The 18312-nt window shown below is 38.3% G+C and overlaps 1 protein-coding gene across 1 annotated transcript in view; it reads right to left on the bottom strand.

The window, feature by feature from the left end:
• The window catches only part of esrrgb (estrogen-related receptor gamma b), a 45964-nt gene that overhangs the window by 15766 nt on the left and 11886 nt on the right, over window positions 1-18312 (bottom strand). Inside the window, exons 2-5 of the mRNA XM_028039484.1 lie at window positions 16655-17070; window positions 12229-12345; window positions 2362-2472; window positions 2061-2222 (exon numbers count right to left, since the gene is read on the bottom strand). Of these exons, the coding sequence (XP_027895285.1) occupies window positions 2061-2222; window positions 2362-2472; window positions 12229-12345; window positions 16655-17070 (806 nt within the window). The remainder of the gene's footprint in view (window positions 1-2060; window positions 2223-2361; window positions 2473-12228; window positions 12346-16654; window positions 17071-18312) is intronic.

The raw sequence follows: 18312 nt of genomic DNA, 5'->3' as shown, positions 1-18312 counted from the left end.
TGTCATGCTACAACCAACAAAATGCATTTATGGCTTACAAATACACACCTGAAAAGTGTGGCGTGCTTTTATATCTAGTCTGGAATTGAAAATAAGTACAATCACTTTCCTTCACTCATCTAATTAATATTACAACCACAAAAATTATTGTGATAGAGAATTATCGTATTAACGAGTGGAGCATGGATGCGCTTTTTTGGAAACCCAAATCGCCTGGGTTTGCTTTTGTCAGCATCAGTCAAAATGAAGAATGGAGTATCTGATGGAAAGTAGCTTCTGTTGTGGTCTAATTGTATGTTTTAAAGTTACTTTGCTTCCTTGCAAAAATTAGATTCAAGATTCCAAAAAGTACATTGAATTAAAATTTAAGCAAGTAAAGGCTGCATTTTATTTTTGCTGTTTTGGCAAATTTTAGGTCTTACTTTATTATTTTCTTATTTTAAATTTCCAATACAAAGAGTAACTTTTTTTAACAGAACAAGTTTTTTAAAATATTTTTTTGGATTGCCATGAAAACTTTTAAAACAATGCTCCAAATAAACTCATGAACTTGTGTGAGAACAACCAGAAGTTTGTAATTATTTTAGTCCAAGTCTTTTCTGTCAGGTGAGCATGGGCCAACGATGTAAAATGTTGCTTGAAATGCGATGAAGACTTCGCACCCAAGCACCAGCATCACATAATTATTAGTAGCAGAAGTGAAAGCTTGTGCCACCACTTAGCTAAAATTTTATGTTCTTGCTTAAAGTGTCAAACATAAATCTAATAACAAAATGGCGATTAGGGGAAACCCTGAACAGGAAGAGCAGCTGGTCAACATTTTATTTATTTCATCACCCACAAAAGGCATGTCTGTATCACCTTTACACAAATAAAGAGTTTTGTCTTTTTTATGTTAAAAGGGCAGTGTTATGTAAAATTTATTTTTGTTTAGCTTTGTTATCATGCTATAATGTTATTCCCTCATGAAAAATACACCTGGAGTGCCGCCTTGATTCTTTCCTACCTACTACCTACATCACCATCTACAATAACTTTTCAATTAAGTGAGTTACAGCAACATTTAAGTTCTCTTTGAGATCAATAAAGTATTTTTGAATTAAAATTCAACTAGAATTTTGAATTTGAATAGTTCTGAAAAGCATTGTAACATTCACACAGAATCAATGGGGAAGTGTCTTGGTATTTTGCAACAAGATCAGTTATGTGTACAAATGCATTTTTATTGTTATTTCAATTTCCCTTTTTTGTGGTTCCAAGTTATCACATTAGATACTTTTTTTTATTAGGAGTCATTTGCTTGGGGTTTTTTGAGCTGTAAGCCTGTAATATCATAATAATTGTTTAGTATCGGAAATTGATACACATCTTTTCAATTTAAACAAAAAAAAAAGAAAAGTATCACTTGTTTTTATAAAATGATGACTGAATTAAAAGCAAAGCTTAATTATTCATTTATAACCTGCTCTTAAAAAACTCTTGTTCGAATTGTCGGTTTTAAATAAAAACCGGGGAAAAGTAGAAAATCTCAAATTTGCATAACATGTCTTATTTAAGAATTAGTCAGCAAGCAGAAAGAGGGCCCATCCGTTTTTCCTCCAAATAAATCAATTCCTCCACAGGCTCTGTGTGGTGTCCTTAAGTAAGTAAGAGGATTGCTTTCTTTAAGTGTGGGATTGAAATGGAATACATTGACATGGGGCGGATTCCAGCCCCCAGACTTCCCCGCCCCACCCAGTCAAATCAAAGGTTTCAGCTGCTCTTTATTGATTAGATTTTAGAATATGGGACTGGCTTCTCCCTGAGGTGCAGATGAGTAGCAGATGTTAATTATCCTGTGTCTCTGCGTGTCTGTGAGTGGGTAGGTGGTGGGGGCTAAACTACCTTAGTGATCTCACACCCAAAGGTTGCAACAGAAACCTACACTACTCCTCTACTTTCATCCCGTAGATTTGAATATAGATTTTTTTCAATTGGTTTGCAGCAAATCTATACCACGTCTTGCGGTACGTTCTATGTGAAATCAGTAAGAATACAATTCAAACAACACTGCTGCTCACCTGGGATATGTTTGGCCCAGCCGATGATGACCACAAGCTCGCGGTCAGCCAGGTCGCACAGGGTGGTCAAGGCCTTGATGTCGCCGTCAGGCATGGTCGGGTCCGGCATGGCGTAGATCTTCTCTGGCTCCACCACCAAGAGATGCGAAACAATCTTTGTCACTGAGAGAGAAAAACAGGGACATGTTCATTTGAACTAATTCGGGCTGGATTATAAATTGAAACAAAAATTAGATTGATGTAGATTTAATTTGCACCTTTTGAAAAGAAAGAATAATTACTTGATAATCTTAATACTTACAGGGCTTTTTGGCTGGGGGAGGGAGGGTGAGGCCGAGGTAGGATCCATTCTCAGCATCCAACCTCCGTTTATACTTCTGTCTCCCGCCTCTCACCCGGTCCAGACGTACGCCTGCATAACAGAAAATAAAAATCACATTTCAGTAAGCCAAAGCCAAGCAAAACAAGGTAAAAATTTAGAGTGTTACACCTGTTGGTATGATAAAGTGATATATTTTACTGATTTATGCCTGCTCCAGTTTACCTTGATTAAAAAATGTCAAACTATGAACTATAAATAGAATATAATAGAAATAGCCTTTATTGATCTGTAGACGGGCAAAATCAGTTGTGACAATAGCATCAGAAATATAAGATCACACGAAAATGTCCGAAAGTGTTAAAAACCACAAATGATAACATTTTGTTGAAAGCCCACAAATGAGTTTTAAATTTCTGCAGTTAAGTTCCTTTGGTTTAAAGTTTTCATAATGGTAGAACGTGTAGAGTAACTCAAGTTTTCTTATAGCACGAAGAGATAACCAGCACTATCTCCACTCCACACACACTGCATGCTACCACTTAGCTGACTGAAAGAAGGCTACTACATATTACCCAGTTTACAAACCAGACAAATTCAGCTGAAGATTTTCACTTGCAAAACATTTTTTCCAAGTGAACTTTGTAAACAAAGTCAAGTGGGCGACTACAATTGCTTCCATTGCACAGAAATGACGGGGACATGAAAGAGCACAGACCTGGAAAGGAAACAAACACAGAAGTCCTGCAAATGTGTCAATTTAAAGCGGACAAAAGTGGGAGATTTGAATACCTCATAAGCCAGTAAGTGTTTTAGTAATATTTTTATAACTACATAAGTGACTAAGAAATAATAACTGCTTTAATCTATGTTTCAAAATAACAAAAAAAAAAATCAACATTATCAAGATGGTATTAATTAATATGTTAATTTAGCAGCAAAAAGTACATTTGAACTAAAGGTAATTCATTTATTGAAAACATTCAGATTTTTTTTTGTATTTGACTTACCAACCACCTTCAGAGATGATCAAGAAAAGGTTCTCCAATATGGACCACTGTCTGCTTTAAACACTTGTATACAATTTCTTATATTACTATATAATGTCTAAAATACTAAAGACCAGATTGATTGAAAAGCCAGTTCTTTTGAGGTCTGAAGAAGACTTGTCCTTTGGAAGTTTCAGCATACACTTGTGACACGTCAAGGATTATCTCCAAAGCCGTCACAAAGGACAAAAGGCTCAATGCACCTTTCGTGCTGAATTTACAATCTCGCATTAAAACTTGTTTGAGCACTGAGGGAGAGCAAACAGATTTTACATGGTCAAGCAGAATTGAGTCGTGTGAGATTTCCCAGCGTCGCGCATAAATTCCTTTGATTCCCCTGGAAACAAAAGAATCCGATTAGGATGGTCTTTCAATTTCCTGACACCGACTATCCACTAACCTAATTACCCGGTGTGCCCGAAGGGAGCTCATTCTTCCCAGCAAACACAGTGAGATCATTTTATGCCTGGCAGATTGAAGCTAAATCGAGAGCCCCTCTCCTAACACAGCTTTCCATTTGTACGCCTTAAAGTAATCAATAAGGCTTGCAAATAGACTTCTTGTTCTTTGAACACATGTGGATATGGTTTTAATTAGTCCGTTAGGCAGCCAGGAGCATGGTTTGCAGTAGATGGAGCTTTAGCTTCTGTTTTTAACATTTGCTTTCAGTTAGGGATGATTAACGACACACAATATTTAACATTATTTCCACCGTTCTTCATCCCTTTTTGGGGATAGATGGAGAATAGATATTTCAAATCAAATTCCTTATTAACTCCACATATTTGCATGTGTAAGAAATGTTTATCTCTCCCATCCATCCATGAACTGTCAAGCTTCTCCTTCTGAGGTCATGGAGGGGCTGGTACCTATTTTATTTGGGGAGGTTATATGTACACCAGGTCATAGACGGTCATAAAGGCATACAGACATCTTCTTCAATCAAGACATAAATGTAAAACCTCAATAATTTTTATACACATACACTTTTTTATTTTAGCTGTGCTCCCATACAATTTTTACTAGCCTGATCACCCCATTAAAATTTTCTGGGGGCACCATTGATGTACATGTCCCTTTTAACTAAATAAACTTTTACAGACTAGGATCAGTGTGATATTTAGCAGGTATAAACTATAAATGTATGACAGAGAGGTAGGCTGCTGCTTAGATGGAGTTGGGTCAACCACTTTAAATACACACATGTGCACCCCCCATGCACCCCTCCCCCCCGGTTTCCCCACTGCGAGCTGCAGCAAACAACAAGTGACCAAGCAGCCAGAGTTTGAATTCCAGGATCCACAGGGTCTGTTTGAACTGGAGCGTCCAACTGGCCCATAATTAATAGATGCTGACAAGAATTAAGAGCTCTGCTGAAAATTGCAGAGATGTGAGGCTACAGGACACAGAGAAAGAAATGCAAAATAAAAAAAAGTATGGACAATACAGAAGAGTGTGGGGGGAGAGAATGAAACAGAGCAGGTTGCTATTTTTAGCTGAACATATCAACTTTCTGCAAGATCTTTATTTTTTCATTCTCTCACTTTCCCCCTGTCTGGCTCTACCTCTCAGCATCAGGTGTACATCTCCACCCTGATAAGGCTGCCTGTGTCTGATCCGCCTTTTATTGGGTTATCCCCTCCTACAATGTGATAAGGAGCAGTATTGGGAATCTAACTACAAGAAGGAGAAGGCTGGAGGGGGATTATAGTCAGAACCCCATTCTACACTTCACAACCTACTTCAATACCAGCTTTATTGCTGCAGGACAATAAGTGTCCAGATTTTTAAAAATAATATAAAACATGTGTGTGTGGCCTCTGAATGATTAGACCGTGAAACAGCAACAACAGTGGACATTATGTCCTGATTATGATTGTTTTTACATGTGTGCAGAAAGATGATGAGGTGTTTTTATATCTCAGCAGTCATTACAGTAACCTGACCCCAGTTTCCCTTTCCCATTCACGATCTTTATTGACTCACAGAAGCTGCAAGGAAGTCACATTTTAAGCATTTGTGGAGTTTTGGATGTATTAAACAGCTTCTCTGTCTTCACTTAGTTCTTGATTTTAGTTTTACTAAACATTTTTGTTTGTTTTTAGGTTATGAAAAGTTGCAAAATTACAACCTTAAATTGCTGTCATTATTGAATTTGTCCTTTCAGGGTGGTAGAGACAGTCATTGGGTGAGAGGTTGGGTACATCCCAGACAGTTCACCAGTCCATCAGAGGGCAACACACACATGCAGGAAAAACAATCATGCACACACACACCTAAGGAAAATTTATAATAATCAATTAGACTAAAAGTCATATTTTTGGACTGTGGGAGCATCCAAAGAGAAACCTATATGGCGAAAGAACCCATGTTAGATAATATTTTCATAACAATTACAATGACAAGAGAAAGTTGTTCTATTTTTCCCCAAGGTTATTAAACTGTAAAATCTCAAGCCTGCACTGGTCATCTATGCACCTACTTCTAAAATTTATTCAGAAAAATTCTCCAACATTACATTAAAATTGAAAACCAATATATTTAAACCAACGCCAACATTAATTTTGTTTTTATGCAAACCGGACTCTGCGGAGAGCAGATCCCGTCACACACATGTACAAGTGGCCCATTTAGCAAAGAGTGTGCATGTCCACGCTGCTAAACCAACATGAGGGGGTGTGTGTGAATGAGTGTGTGGGTCTCACGCGACTATTTTCAGCTCCTCACCTGTCAGGAACGCTTCTTTCTGGAGAATGTGTCAGAAATGGCTGACTGGCTAGCGCTGCCAAAGGGAGATTAGAAGCTCCCTATTTTAGCTGGGAAAAAAATCAGACGGATGCACCGCAACACCCCCGCCCTCTCCTCCTCCTGAACACACACTCGCCCCCAGCTAAGCACACAGGCCTTGCCCTTTCAGCACAACTGCTGAAGGGTGGGTATGCTAGCCTGGGAAGAGTTACAGTACAAGCATTGGATGGATTGTGTTTGACTGCTGGGTGGGCTGAAGAACTGCGGTGGAATTTAAGGGGACGGTTGGCGCCCCCACCTGCTCCAGTCCCTTACAGGCCAGAGTTGTTCTCCCACAATTGTGAACACTGGCGTCATGTTCAATACTTCCACCAGAACCATAAATCCGCCTGTAATTGACAACATGTGAGAAGCTGGGTTGATTCGGGACCTTTGGTGTGTTGAGTTTGAGGTGACGACACAGACTGTTGTGTGGGCAACAAAGGAGCAGAAAGCAAGACGGGGTGCCGGCAGGAAGCGTGTAACTCAGGGTCTAGTTCCATGTCGCCTGTCAGGGGTGATATACATTTGACATGTGTGTAAATGAATGCATGTTTGGAGTGTGAGAGGGTTGTAAAGAGGTCAGCGCTTCACTAAATCCCCCCCCCCCTCTCTCTTCAGAAGAACACGTGTTAGCATCCGTGTCTGATCTATCACCTGCCAGACAGTGAAGACAGGCCAGCGGAGAGTCTCTGGGTGGCCGCTGACTCTCAGCTGGGTTATACCAGAGACCCTGACGGCCTAAAAGCAAAAACGGGGCTCAAAACATGTGAAAATCAGACTAGCAGAGGGTCAAAAGGGTTGTTCAGTCCCAAAACCTTGAATAATGAAAGGAAATACTAAGCCTGTAAAGACAGACTTTGGGTATATCTTTATTTTGATGATGTAACCTTAGTGTATAGATTGGTTTCCGATCTAAGTCCATTGATTGGGAAGGGACCTGACAGTCTGTGATATTGGATATGGCTTCACTAATCTTTTGTGTATGTGGCTGGAGGAAAATAAGGCTGTAACATTACTCCGGTAGCCACGTTCGGTCAGGAAAAGACGGCTGATCCCTATCTGTGGTCGGAGCGAGAGCGAGACAGCGGTGTGGGTTGCCAAAATAGTCTGGCAGCTTGTGTTCATCCACCGCATTACAACAGTGTCAGAAAATCTCTACAAAAACACCCAACTATGACTAAAACATCCGGCTCTAATTTCAAAAGAGCAGCGGCTTAAGTGTCGTTTATTCACGCTGTTAAAGATTTTCATTCACACCAGAAATTCAACAGGGCTGCAGCCTTGTTTTCTTCTGTTTCAACATGTTAATGCGTTAACATTATCGGATGACGGCTAAAGACACAACTAGATGTTGGCAGAGCATGAAAAAAAATTACAAAAATTTATTTCTACAATCTGCAGAAATAATAATGAAAGTAAAATCACACAAATTCAAAACAGCAATTTAATACTAGTAAGCTATGACTTCACCTTTACGCTACACAGTAACACTAAAGAGTATTAGCGCTTCTATTAGCAGCGTGCGGCAACTCCTGGTGCTGGGTACTGACACCATACCTTCTGCAAGCTGTAATTACGTTAAGGTTTTTCCATTGAACTTGTGACCTTTTTATCAGCCGCAGCTCCTAAAAAGGCACCTGCAGCTACCACTCAGCCAGCAGGGATTTCATGACACAGACCAATACAAAGTCTCTAATTAAAAGTTTAAGGAAAATAATACATGGTGAAAATTGTGGCATGTTTAACATATTCAGCACGCTTTGGTAACTCTGGAGGAGCTGCTCATGAATAACAGTCTACTGACAGGACGACTCTACAAATCCAGCCTTCATAGAAGACACAGGTGAAAGAAAGAAACAAAATATTCTACTAAAAGTTTACCAAAACAAAGCAAACTTATGAAAGGAGACAAAAATTTTACTTTTTGCTCTACATTCCAAAAATAATGTGTAGAAAAACTAATATTGCACATACATCTGATCACACTGTCCTCACACAATTGTGTGGCAGTACAATCGTATGTTTCAGGGACAGGGAAGCTTTTCTGAGTTTATTACTGGAACTAAATACTAGGCGATTCTGGAAGAAAACCTATTGAAACTGAAGAGGAAGCAGGACTGGGACTCTAAACATGCAGCCAGAGCTTTAAAGTTATTCTAAAACATGCTTATGTATTAGACTGGCTCAATTTAAAATCTTGACCTAAATCCAATAAGAAATCTGATTCAACAGATTTTCACAGATGCTCTCTGTCAAACCTAGCTGAACTTCAGCTATTTTTACTAAAACAAATGAGCAAAGGTTTTAGTTTTTAGGTGTAAAAAGCAACAAAATACCTTTATGCTTAACTTCTGGAATGAATGAATGAATATACATTATTAATCCCAAAGGGATTAAAAAATTCTAGGGGGTTCTACAAAATATTAACTTAGTTGGCTAAATAAAAATGCATGCCACACTTTTCAGATTTTTACTTGTAAGAAATATTTGAAACAATCTATAATTTTCTTTTCACTTCCAAATAATAATAAAAAAAGTTTAGATACTTTTGCAAGACACTGTATGTCCTTTTATACTGGACTGATTTATGACTGAACAATATTTACCAACTCACTTATTATTAACAAGCAAACAGTGTTAAGATTTAGTCCACTGGTTTGTGGCAGGTGTCAAAATGAATAGGGCTGTGTTTTTTGTTTTTTCCCCCAATATGCTACTAATGCTGAAGCACCCAAGCAGCTGGTGCTTTATGATGAAGGTTGGCAGGGGGCAAATTATCAAGAAATATTGGATACTTTTAAAACAACTGACCACATTGCGCCCCAAAGGGACCTTCATGTTTGTTGCCGCTGCACTGTAACTGCTAAGGAGACAACCAAGAAGTGGCAATTAGTTGAAGTTTGCAAGAAATCATAATGTCGTCATAATTGTTATTTTCATAATTTTAAGTTGCTTGTTTGTAGCAGTGTGTTTGAATATTGCTTACATTCATACATATTTTTACACACATTTATCTTAGCAGTACCAAAAAGACATACGGCATGGCCAATAACTTAAACCCTTAATGTGTTTTTCAACTCCTCACATATTAACTTATGAAAACCAAACTTCTCTTTCTTAAAGACTATCAGAGTCCAACATCCGAAAGCTCTCTCAAGTCTGCAAGGAGTCAAAACCATAATAAAATTAAAGTCTATTTTTCGTCTAAATAAACACATGAAAATCTGAAAAGTGTGGCATCTGCCAGCTCTACAAGTCTAGTAGAATCACCTCCTTCGTGAGTCGCAGGGTGAATAGAGCATGCCTGTGTTTAAAATAATCTCATAATAAACGCAGCTGCTCTGAAGACATCATGAAGACCAGCATTCATCTGAAAAGCTGCCAGGAACTCCATGCTAACTCTGGAAGAGAGGCAAAGTTCATCAACCCAGGTGGGAGAATCTGTTGACAGGACTCAAATGCTTGTTCACTCTACAAATCTAGGAGAGGGTTGATGCTTACCATCCAGTACAACAATGAACCTAAAAATACAAAGCTACAATGAATGGTTAAGATTAAAGCATATAAATATAACGTCTAAAAATTTGCTGTTAAAAAAATCACTAACTCGGATATAATGAGCTGAGCAAATGTGTACAAATGTGCAAGGCTTTAGTTATAATTGCACAAAATATTGACCTATGAGGGTTAATTGCTACTTTATTTTAGTCGCTTCAATAAAATCCCTTTAAAATACAATGAAGTTTGTGAAAACCTGTTACTTGTTATGAACACATTTTGCAAAATGCCGCTCTCAGAGCAACACTGTGGCGCTCAGGGTTTTTTCTCAGACTTTAATGTAGTATGTTCAAGTATAAAAAAATATGGCCTGATGATGAAAACCTCAGAGATAAAACTCAAGTAAAAATGCAGTTTAAAGCTGCAGAACAATGAATGTTACAGATACAACAGCGAAGACGCCTTCATGGAAATTAATCAGGAGTTAGACATGCGTACAGTCTTGCATTATATTGGCAGCTACTGGCCTTCAACATAAGACATGCCTTCTGTGCCCAGAATGTAGCAAAACTGAGAGAGTGAGGGTATAATTTTAGGAAATATGTAGTTGTTAGTGAGGCTTTAAATCCAATTCTTAAAATGCAATTTTTTTATTTTTATGAATCGTGTATCATTTAATTAATTGTGATAATAATTAAACTGAATTGAAAAGTTAGGCTTTTTTTTAACATTGTTGTATAAATCTGTTTACTTGTATTTTATTTAAAATGATGTATTAGTTTTGTTATTCTGTAAAAAGAGAGCACAAACAATATTATGTATTCCTACTTGACATATAAAAATATCCTATTTTCATGCTGGAATTTTAACATATGGCAGTCTATTCTGAAATGTAAAAGGAAGCCAACGCTAAACCTTTTATATTTAAATTCCACCATATAAAAACATATATTTTTTAGCGTTAATGCATAAATAATTATGTAGCTGAGTTTTTTTTTTTTTTAGGTTAACACAGAAATAAAGAGATAAAAAAAAGAAAGAAGAGAAAATCTATCGGCTAGATTTTCCTCCAGTACTCCCAGAGGTCCCTCACCGGAGGAAAAACAACACGTGCAGGAAGTGAGGCGGCATGTTCGGAAAGCATTTAGCGGATCAATACGGCAGAAGCAGGAGAGGGGAAGCAAAGCAGACTCAGACGGAGCGGGAGAGGGAGAGACACCCAGAGCCCAGGGGAGAGGAGAACTCCCCGGGGGAACGCTCTGTGCGCTTTTCAAGAGTACTGTTACACATTTCACTCAGGCTCAGTAAGAACATCCAACTCAGCAACATTTCCAAACTGTCTGTGTTAAGCACACAGATGCTGTGGTGTGGGGAGAGGTAAGTAAGTAAGTGGTGGGGGATCTCCGCACTGTCTTCTACAGGCCGAAAAATCTGTGCATAAAAGAGTTGTCTTTCATCTGTTCCGTTTGGTCCGTGCGCCTAAGCTGAATTTATTTATGATCTTAAGAAGAATGAAATAATACATGTTCAGTTCTTCTGATGAAACTTTAAATAGGGACAACAAAGTTTTAGTTTTTGCTTGATTCCCAAAGTGCCTTGAAAAAGCATTCAAAACTATTTTTTCACTATTAGTCACTATTTGTCAATCAAGTACTCCAATGTGTATTATTTCATATTATTTATTTTAAAATGAAACAAGCATGCCATCTTGCAGAATTACTTTGTAGAAAGAGCGTGACAGAATTTGTTTTTCAACTATTTTCTGCAAAATAGCTCCTGACAATCAAACTGGATGGAGAGAACATGTCACAGATTATTGATGGATTTTTGATCTGGCCTTTGACTTGGGTCATTTTAACTCATGACAATGCAGCAATCAAAGCAACCCAATTGCAGTCCTGCTGGAAGTTCCCTAGTCTTCCCCAGCCTTTCAGAGGTTTTCTTCCAGGATTGCTCTGCATTTACCTCTGTCTGTCTCCACATGTGTTGCGCTCTTTGGTCTTTGTTTGTTTACTAATGTTCTCTAACAAACCTCTGGGGCCTTCATTGAACAGCTGAGAGTAAATTTCATACAAATTGGATTAAAAATTAGAATGCTTTAAAGGTAATTGTTTGTCCACAAGTTGATTTAGAATCATTTGAATAAGGGGGACTGACAACTTTTACAAATCATACTTTTCATGTTTTTATATATGAAAAAAAAAATTAGGCATTGTTTTCTTTCCACTTCACAATTATCCACTTTTTTGTGGATAATTACTAGAATTTTTTCAAATAAAATTCTAGTAAAATAAATCAATTGTTATTATATGACAAATTTTTGAAATACTAAGGGATTATGATGCCTTTGCAAAAAAGTAAATAATATTATCATGATGTTGCTGAAAGGAATGTTTGCACCGGTAAAAAGCAGATGTTGAAATAGTGTTTCTGAGTATTCAATGATTAAATTAGGCAAACAAAATCGCACCAGTGAAGAGAATATGGTTAAAAAGTGAGTAATCAGACTCACCTTCCTTCAACATGCCAACTTTAAGACATTTCATGAAACGGCAGGCCTGGCAGGACTTTCGTCTCCTCTTGGTAATCTCACACTCATTGGTTGCAGGACAGCTGTACTCGATGTTTCCTGTTGAAGAAAAGATAGATCAGATCACATATACCTTAGAAATTCAAAAAACAACGTGCTTTAAAACAAAGTACAGAATATACATCTAATGTCATGAAAGAAAACAACAAACTCAAACGGACCCCATGTGGCATCTTTGTAGAAGAAGAGGGTTTCGGAGGCATTTGCTTACAAACCAGTTCCACTTCAGCATGATTCAAAAACACAATTAGCTTCTATAATGCAGGAGTTCTTTTCTAAAATATTTTCCCTTTATATAGAGAATGAATGGACCAAGCAGCTGGACTATCTAAGGCTCCTGTATCATATAGCAAGCCTAGTCTGTCTTGATGGGTCTTGGCTCACTATGAATATATCTTCTATGCAATTTAATCAGTCTGATTCAAAACAGTCATTATTGAATTTGCTGCAGTCAATTTTTCTTTTTTTTTCTGAATTAATATGCACCTAAAAGCTGATATAACTCCCTAGCTTTCTATGACTCCAGAGTCCATGACTCGAAGGCCAGAGATGTATCAATGCTACCTAAATACAGCAAACCAGGTGTTGTGGGTTGCAGATCTGCCAGAACCACATACAACCACCTCTACAGTCCCCCGCTCTAAAAAACACATTCAACCCCCCGTCGGTCAAGGAGAAGGTGCCAACATTTGTCAGAATCCTTGGCATAGATGGTGCCGGCAGGGTCACGAGCACAGCTAGGGGTCCAGGGAACCATGCCAGGATGTTGGCAGGGACTGCTGCTGGATTTAGTCTAGGTGAAGTCTCATAAACAGAGAGGCTTTAGCAAAATGGGGAAAATCTTCTTCACTCCAGCACTCATGTGAACAAACACATGCTGCTTAGTGTCTCTATAGTGGCATCTATTCTCTGTATCTCTTTGAAAACTGATTCGGAAACATATTTCTAGAGTTGCTTTAATTAGACGCAAAAATTGAAAGTGGATTTTTCCAGCATTGTATTAGTCATGAACCACAAAACAGCAGGATTCAGATCAGTCACCCAACAATGTAAACTGCCTAGATAATGGAATTTCCCAGGATAGTGTTAGACACCATCAAAACAACTTAAATATGCCACAGAATAAATGGCCAGTTTATCGCAAATACACAATTAACATTCCCTAAAACAACTTTAAAAACATCCCAGACACTTATCTATAGAGGTAAAATAGTTAGAAGGTTTTGCATTGGAAGGGTAAAGATGTTGGTGCCATCGTAAGATAACAGCAGAGACACAATCTTTTCAGGACAGAAACCAGGAGCTGCACAAGCCTACTGACAATCACCGTTAGTTCTAGATTAATGCAAGGTAATAAAGGATTGACAAGTTCTAATAAAGTTTTGTTAAAATTCATTTAAAACCTGATAATCATCACTCACTTCACTATACCATCACTCAAAATGTGATCTTTGACAACCGATTCTTCTGATCTATGGATGCATTTCACCAGATAAAGAATATTTGTATTTAGAACAAGTTAATGGTAGTAGAAGCATACTAAAAGCAGATTTCAAGCAAGAGCTTTTTAATACATGTTTTCCCCATTCTGTTGGGCAATGTGTTTTACAAGGAAATTTATTTAATCACAAATGGAACAAAAAAGTCTTCAGCACAAATAATCCCAGACTTTTGTTTAAAAACGACTGCTACTCATTGAGATAGCTAAAAAAAAAGCACTTTCTCCAAAATTACTTAGACTGCTTTCTGCTGCAGGTAAGATACTGGATAGTAATATATGCCCCAGAAACCCCATTAAAAAAAAAAAAAAATCTGATCTCTGATATTTAAATTTTGCGTGTAAACTAATTTTTTTTATGACAAAGACATTTTCTCATATGTTAATGTGCTTTTTAAAAAAACATTAAATTAAAATGTAGTCTTGCTTTTATTATCATTATCATTTAAAACACATAATTCCTGAAAATGAGAACATGTCTATCAGCGAGTTTTACTTCAATGAATTAAGCTAAGACAAAGCAAAAAGAGAAAACACTCCTTTGTTAATTTTTCCTCATAGTATTGAAATAACCTTGTTTGTGCATGTATGGGTGTGTTTGTGTGTGGTGAAGGTGGGTTGTTGGACTTAAATTGCCCATGTCTAAAAGCTCACTGTCGGCATACCCTCTTAGTAAATCAGGTCTTGTGTCCACCTCTATTTCTCAAAGGACATTTCAACCACTCTAATATCCTTCCTTAACCTCTCTTATTTTCCCCCTAAATGTTGATATATTATTATGCCATGCTATTATCCACGCGCCCATCTCCACTCAAGCTGGACCTCTCCTTGTTCTCCTCCTTTACTGGGGCTGGGACCCCCCTCCCTGATTACCATTCCATTAAAGTGGCTTCTCCTTTCTGTGAATGACCACGTCCCCACCGTCCCTTGTCCCTTTGCGTTTATTTAGAGGACTCCTCGATGCAGACCCTCCACTGTCTCCCATCTCTGTTATTGCCACTGCAACACGTGCTTGAGCTTCTAATTGACCCCCGTCTCCTTTTCCCCTTGCTTATGGGCTGTGGGGGGGGGGAAGGTCCGAGGACAAAGAAGAGACGTGCACCTCTGTTCTCCTTTCTTGACTTTTCTTCCAATGAAATGCCTGGCTCTTAATTACAGTCACCCAACACTGATTGTTATTGACTGAAACTCCCGTGGCTCAGGACGAATGACGGACAGATTAAGCTCGGTACTAGCCTGTCCTCCACGAAGGAGAGCAAGCGGAAGGAAAAAAGAGAGAAAGAACAGAAGAAAGACGGTCCTTACTATACTGACGGTTAGGCTTGTTCCACCTAAATCATAAACATAATGCTTCTTTTTATACTTAAAATGATTGGAACTGAACGTTGAATTAAACAATGTAAAAGGTGGGGATTCCTTAATCTACATCTACAATTTCTCGAGTTTCGGTGCTAGCTTTAGTCTCTTAACCTAAACTAAGGTTTAAGAAACGCGCACAGTTGAAAATGCATGTATCTTGACCTGAATGTCATATATGTATATATATTTCTGGAAAACATTAAGTGGTCTCTTAATGTTTTCCAGAAATATATATACATATATGACATTCAGGTCAAAATACATGCATTTTCAAAAAAAACCTCATGTTTATTCCACCAAAAATTGATTTCTGAACTCTTCCTGAGTTAATAAATATTAACTTGCTTTTTTTTTTGCATTATTTTCAGTTGGAAAGAACTGAATCTCTTTCATAATTTTGGCCATTTTTCATCTTCTGCAAATAAATACAATATTTTTGCTTGGAATTTCAGAGACATGTTGTCAGTAGTCCATAGAATAAAAGAACATTCATTTTTCATTTTACTCAAACATATAGCTATAAAAAGTAAAATCAGAGAAAATGAGAAACAGGTTTCTTCCTGTTAAAGGGAAGTTTTCCTTTCCACTTTCCCAACATGCAACAGGATTACTGCTGCAACAAACTATCCACTGTCCCTACATTGCCACTGCGAAAGATTGAAAACTTTTTACCAACTTCACGTCATTGTTTTATAACTAATGTAAGATGATTTTTTTTATTACACCTTCATTTTGAAATGAGAACATTTCATTTAAAGAGGGGGAAGTATGTAAGATGATTTATTTTTTTCTTTTCAATTAATGAGGTCACATACAGCTATTTAGTAAAATTGATCTATAGCTAAGGAATTGTGCTGTGCCTTTAAGAGGAGCTGTTTCCTTTTTCTTCGTTGGTTTTTTTTTAGGAGGGCCCGAGACGGGTAGTGCTTCTCAATTCCGGTCCTCAGACCCCCCTGCCCTGCATGTTTTAGGTGTTTCCCTGCTGCCACACACCTGGATTGAATCTATGAGTGATTAACAGGCTTCTGCTGTACTTGATGGCTGCAGAACAGGTAATGCAATCATTTGGATCAGCTGTTCTGACATAGGGGTACAGCTAAAACATGCAGAGCAGGGGGGCCTGAGGACTGGAATTGAGAAGCACTGAAAACGTGTGAACAGCTCTGCTCTTTCTCCACTCACGACTTCCTATTTTATGGTTACACAGATTTACCCCGCATAGTGTTATACAAAGGTCGATCGGGAATGTATGTAATTAAATACAATTGACTACATCTCTATGTAAATTGGATTGCATTTGAAAAATACCTGGAGACAACATCTGTTGAGCATTTCTTTCCCATTTTCAAGGTTTGTCTAGTTGCTTATGCTTTCCTTGGCCTGTTTATGTGTTACTGCCTAGTGAGGGCTCAACAGGAGCAAAAATATTTTTCACTCTAAAGCTGCAACTCACAGGAGTCTGTAAAATCACAAAGAGACTTTGTAAAATACCTTGTATCGTCCTTTTAAAAAAGGCTTTGCAGGCCTCACAAGAGGCGACGCCGTAGTGGTACCCTGAGGCAATGTCGCCACACACCAGGCAAAGCCTCTTGGGAATGGCATTGAGCATGTACTCGCACTTAATTGGCGAGTCGTCCGCCATGCTGCCGGAGCACTCCTCATAACGGCGTAAGCACGCACTGCCGCCACCGAGCATGCCCGGGTTGAACATTGGAGGTGAGTCCAAGATGTGGGAGCGTCCGCCACTGCCGTTAATGTAGCCGCTACTGGCGTCTGAGTTGCCGCTGGGACTGTGATGGCTGCCGGTGTCTACGAGTGAGGAAGACGGACTGGAGGGCTCAGTTTTGACGTAAGAACCACAGCTGGAGGGCAGATGTCGGTCGTCAGTGGGCATTCTGGTCAGCAACCTGGAGAAACACATAGAGGGCGACACTTGTATGGGTACAGAAAAAAAACATACTTGCAGTTGGATTTATCAGGTAATTTTCTGAATCGCTTCAAAAATTAAATAGTCTTAGACTAAAACAACAACGATGTGCATCACTAAACTGCAGTAGAGAGAAGAAAAAAAATCCCTCCCTGGCTTTCAATCATCATCAGTCCATCATTCTGCGAGAAATTCATCAGCTGGTTCATCTGAGTTTGATAGATTACGTTACACAACCATTAATGTGCAGGAATGCCAAGCAGAACACCGACAGAGCCCATTCCTCTCAGGCAAAATAGTAACTAACGACCATGTCAACAGATGCTCCATACATCTTGAAAACAATGCCTACAACTGGCCGTCTGCCAGAAGCAAATGAATGAATGAACGAATGAATGAAAGCTTAGAAGGCTGCTAATGGACAGAGAGAGGTGTTGCACTCAGCATTTGGGGGATTGTGGGTAATAGATGACCAAATCGATAGTCCTGGTTATTTTGCCAGCGGATGGTGCCAGATTACTGCTGCCTCGGTTGGAAGCACTGGCCTGAGAAAACATTTTTGTTTTTCATCTTATTCAGGGTTCCTGAAAGTCTTCAATTAAAATGTTAAATGATATATTTAAGCCTTAAAAGCCTTTAAATGTCAAGATGTTTCAAACTATGTTCTAAATTACATAGCTACGTCCTAAATTTATTTGATTGCTCATCTATGGCTTTTTACTTTTCTTAATTTTATTCCAGGCATTTATATATTTATATAATCTGTTATTCTACTCAAGGATTTTGTCTGTTATTGTTTTGACAAAACAAGGCTCAGGACATAAAACAACTCTTTGGGGAGAGCTACATTGTCCTTTCTACCATTTTCTCTGTGAAAGAAAATGCATTATTGTAGTTTATTTCGGAACTTAAAACTCAAACATTTGAGCTATTTTATCCATTACCAGCTTTTTCCCCACAGGAAAATATAGAATAAACGAGGCTTGGCTTAAAAACAATGATTTCAATACTTGAATAAGACCTGACATCTATAACATATTGAGTTAACCACTCCAGAGCCAAAATGACCAGCTTAAGATGAAAAAGTTAAATTTTCTGTGTGCTTTAACCTATGTAGTAAGGTAAAGGTGCGTGTTCACTGAGGGAATCTTTACGAGGAGACCCTTTACCCACATCATTTCCTCTGCGGGAACCAGAGGCATTATGGTCACCAGAGCTGACC

The sequence above is a fragment of the Xiphophorus couchianus genome, chromosome 15 (assembly GCF_001444195.1).
Source record: "Xiphophorus couchianus chromosome 15, X_couchianus-1.0, whole genome shotgun sequence".
NCBI lineage: Eukaryota > Metazoa > Chordata > Actinopteri > Cyprinodontiformes > Poeciliidae > Xiphophorus > Xiphophorus couchianus.
Note: the sequence above shows the minus strand (reverse complement) of the source record. Positions and strands in the feature narration are given on the sequence as shown.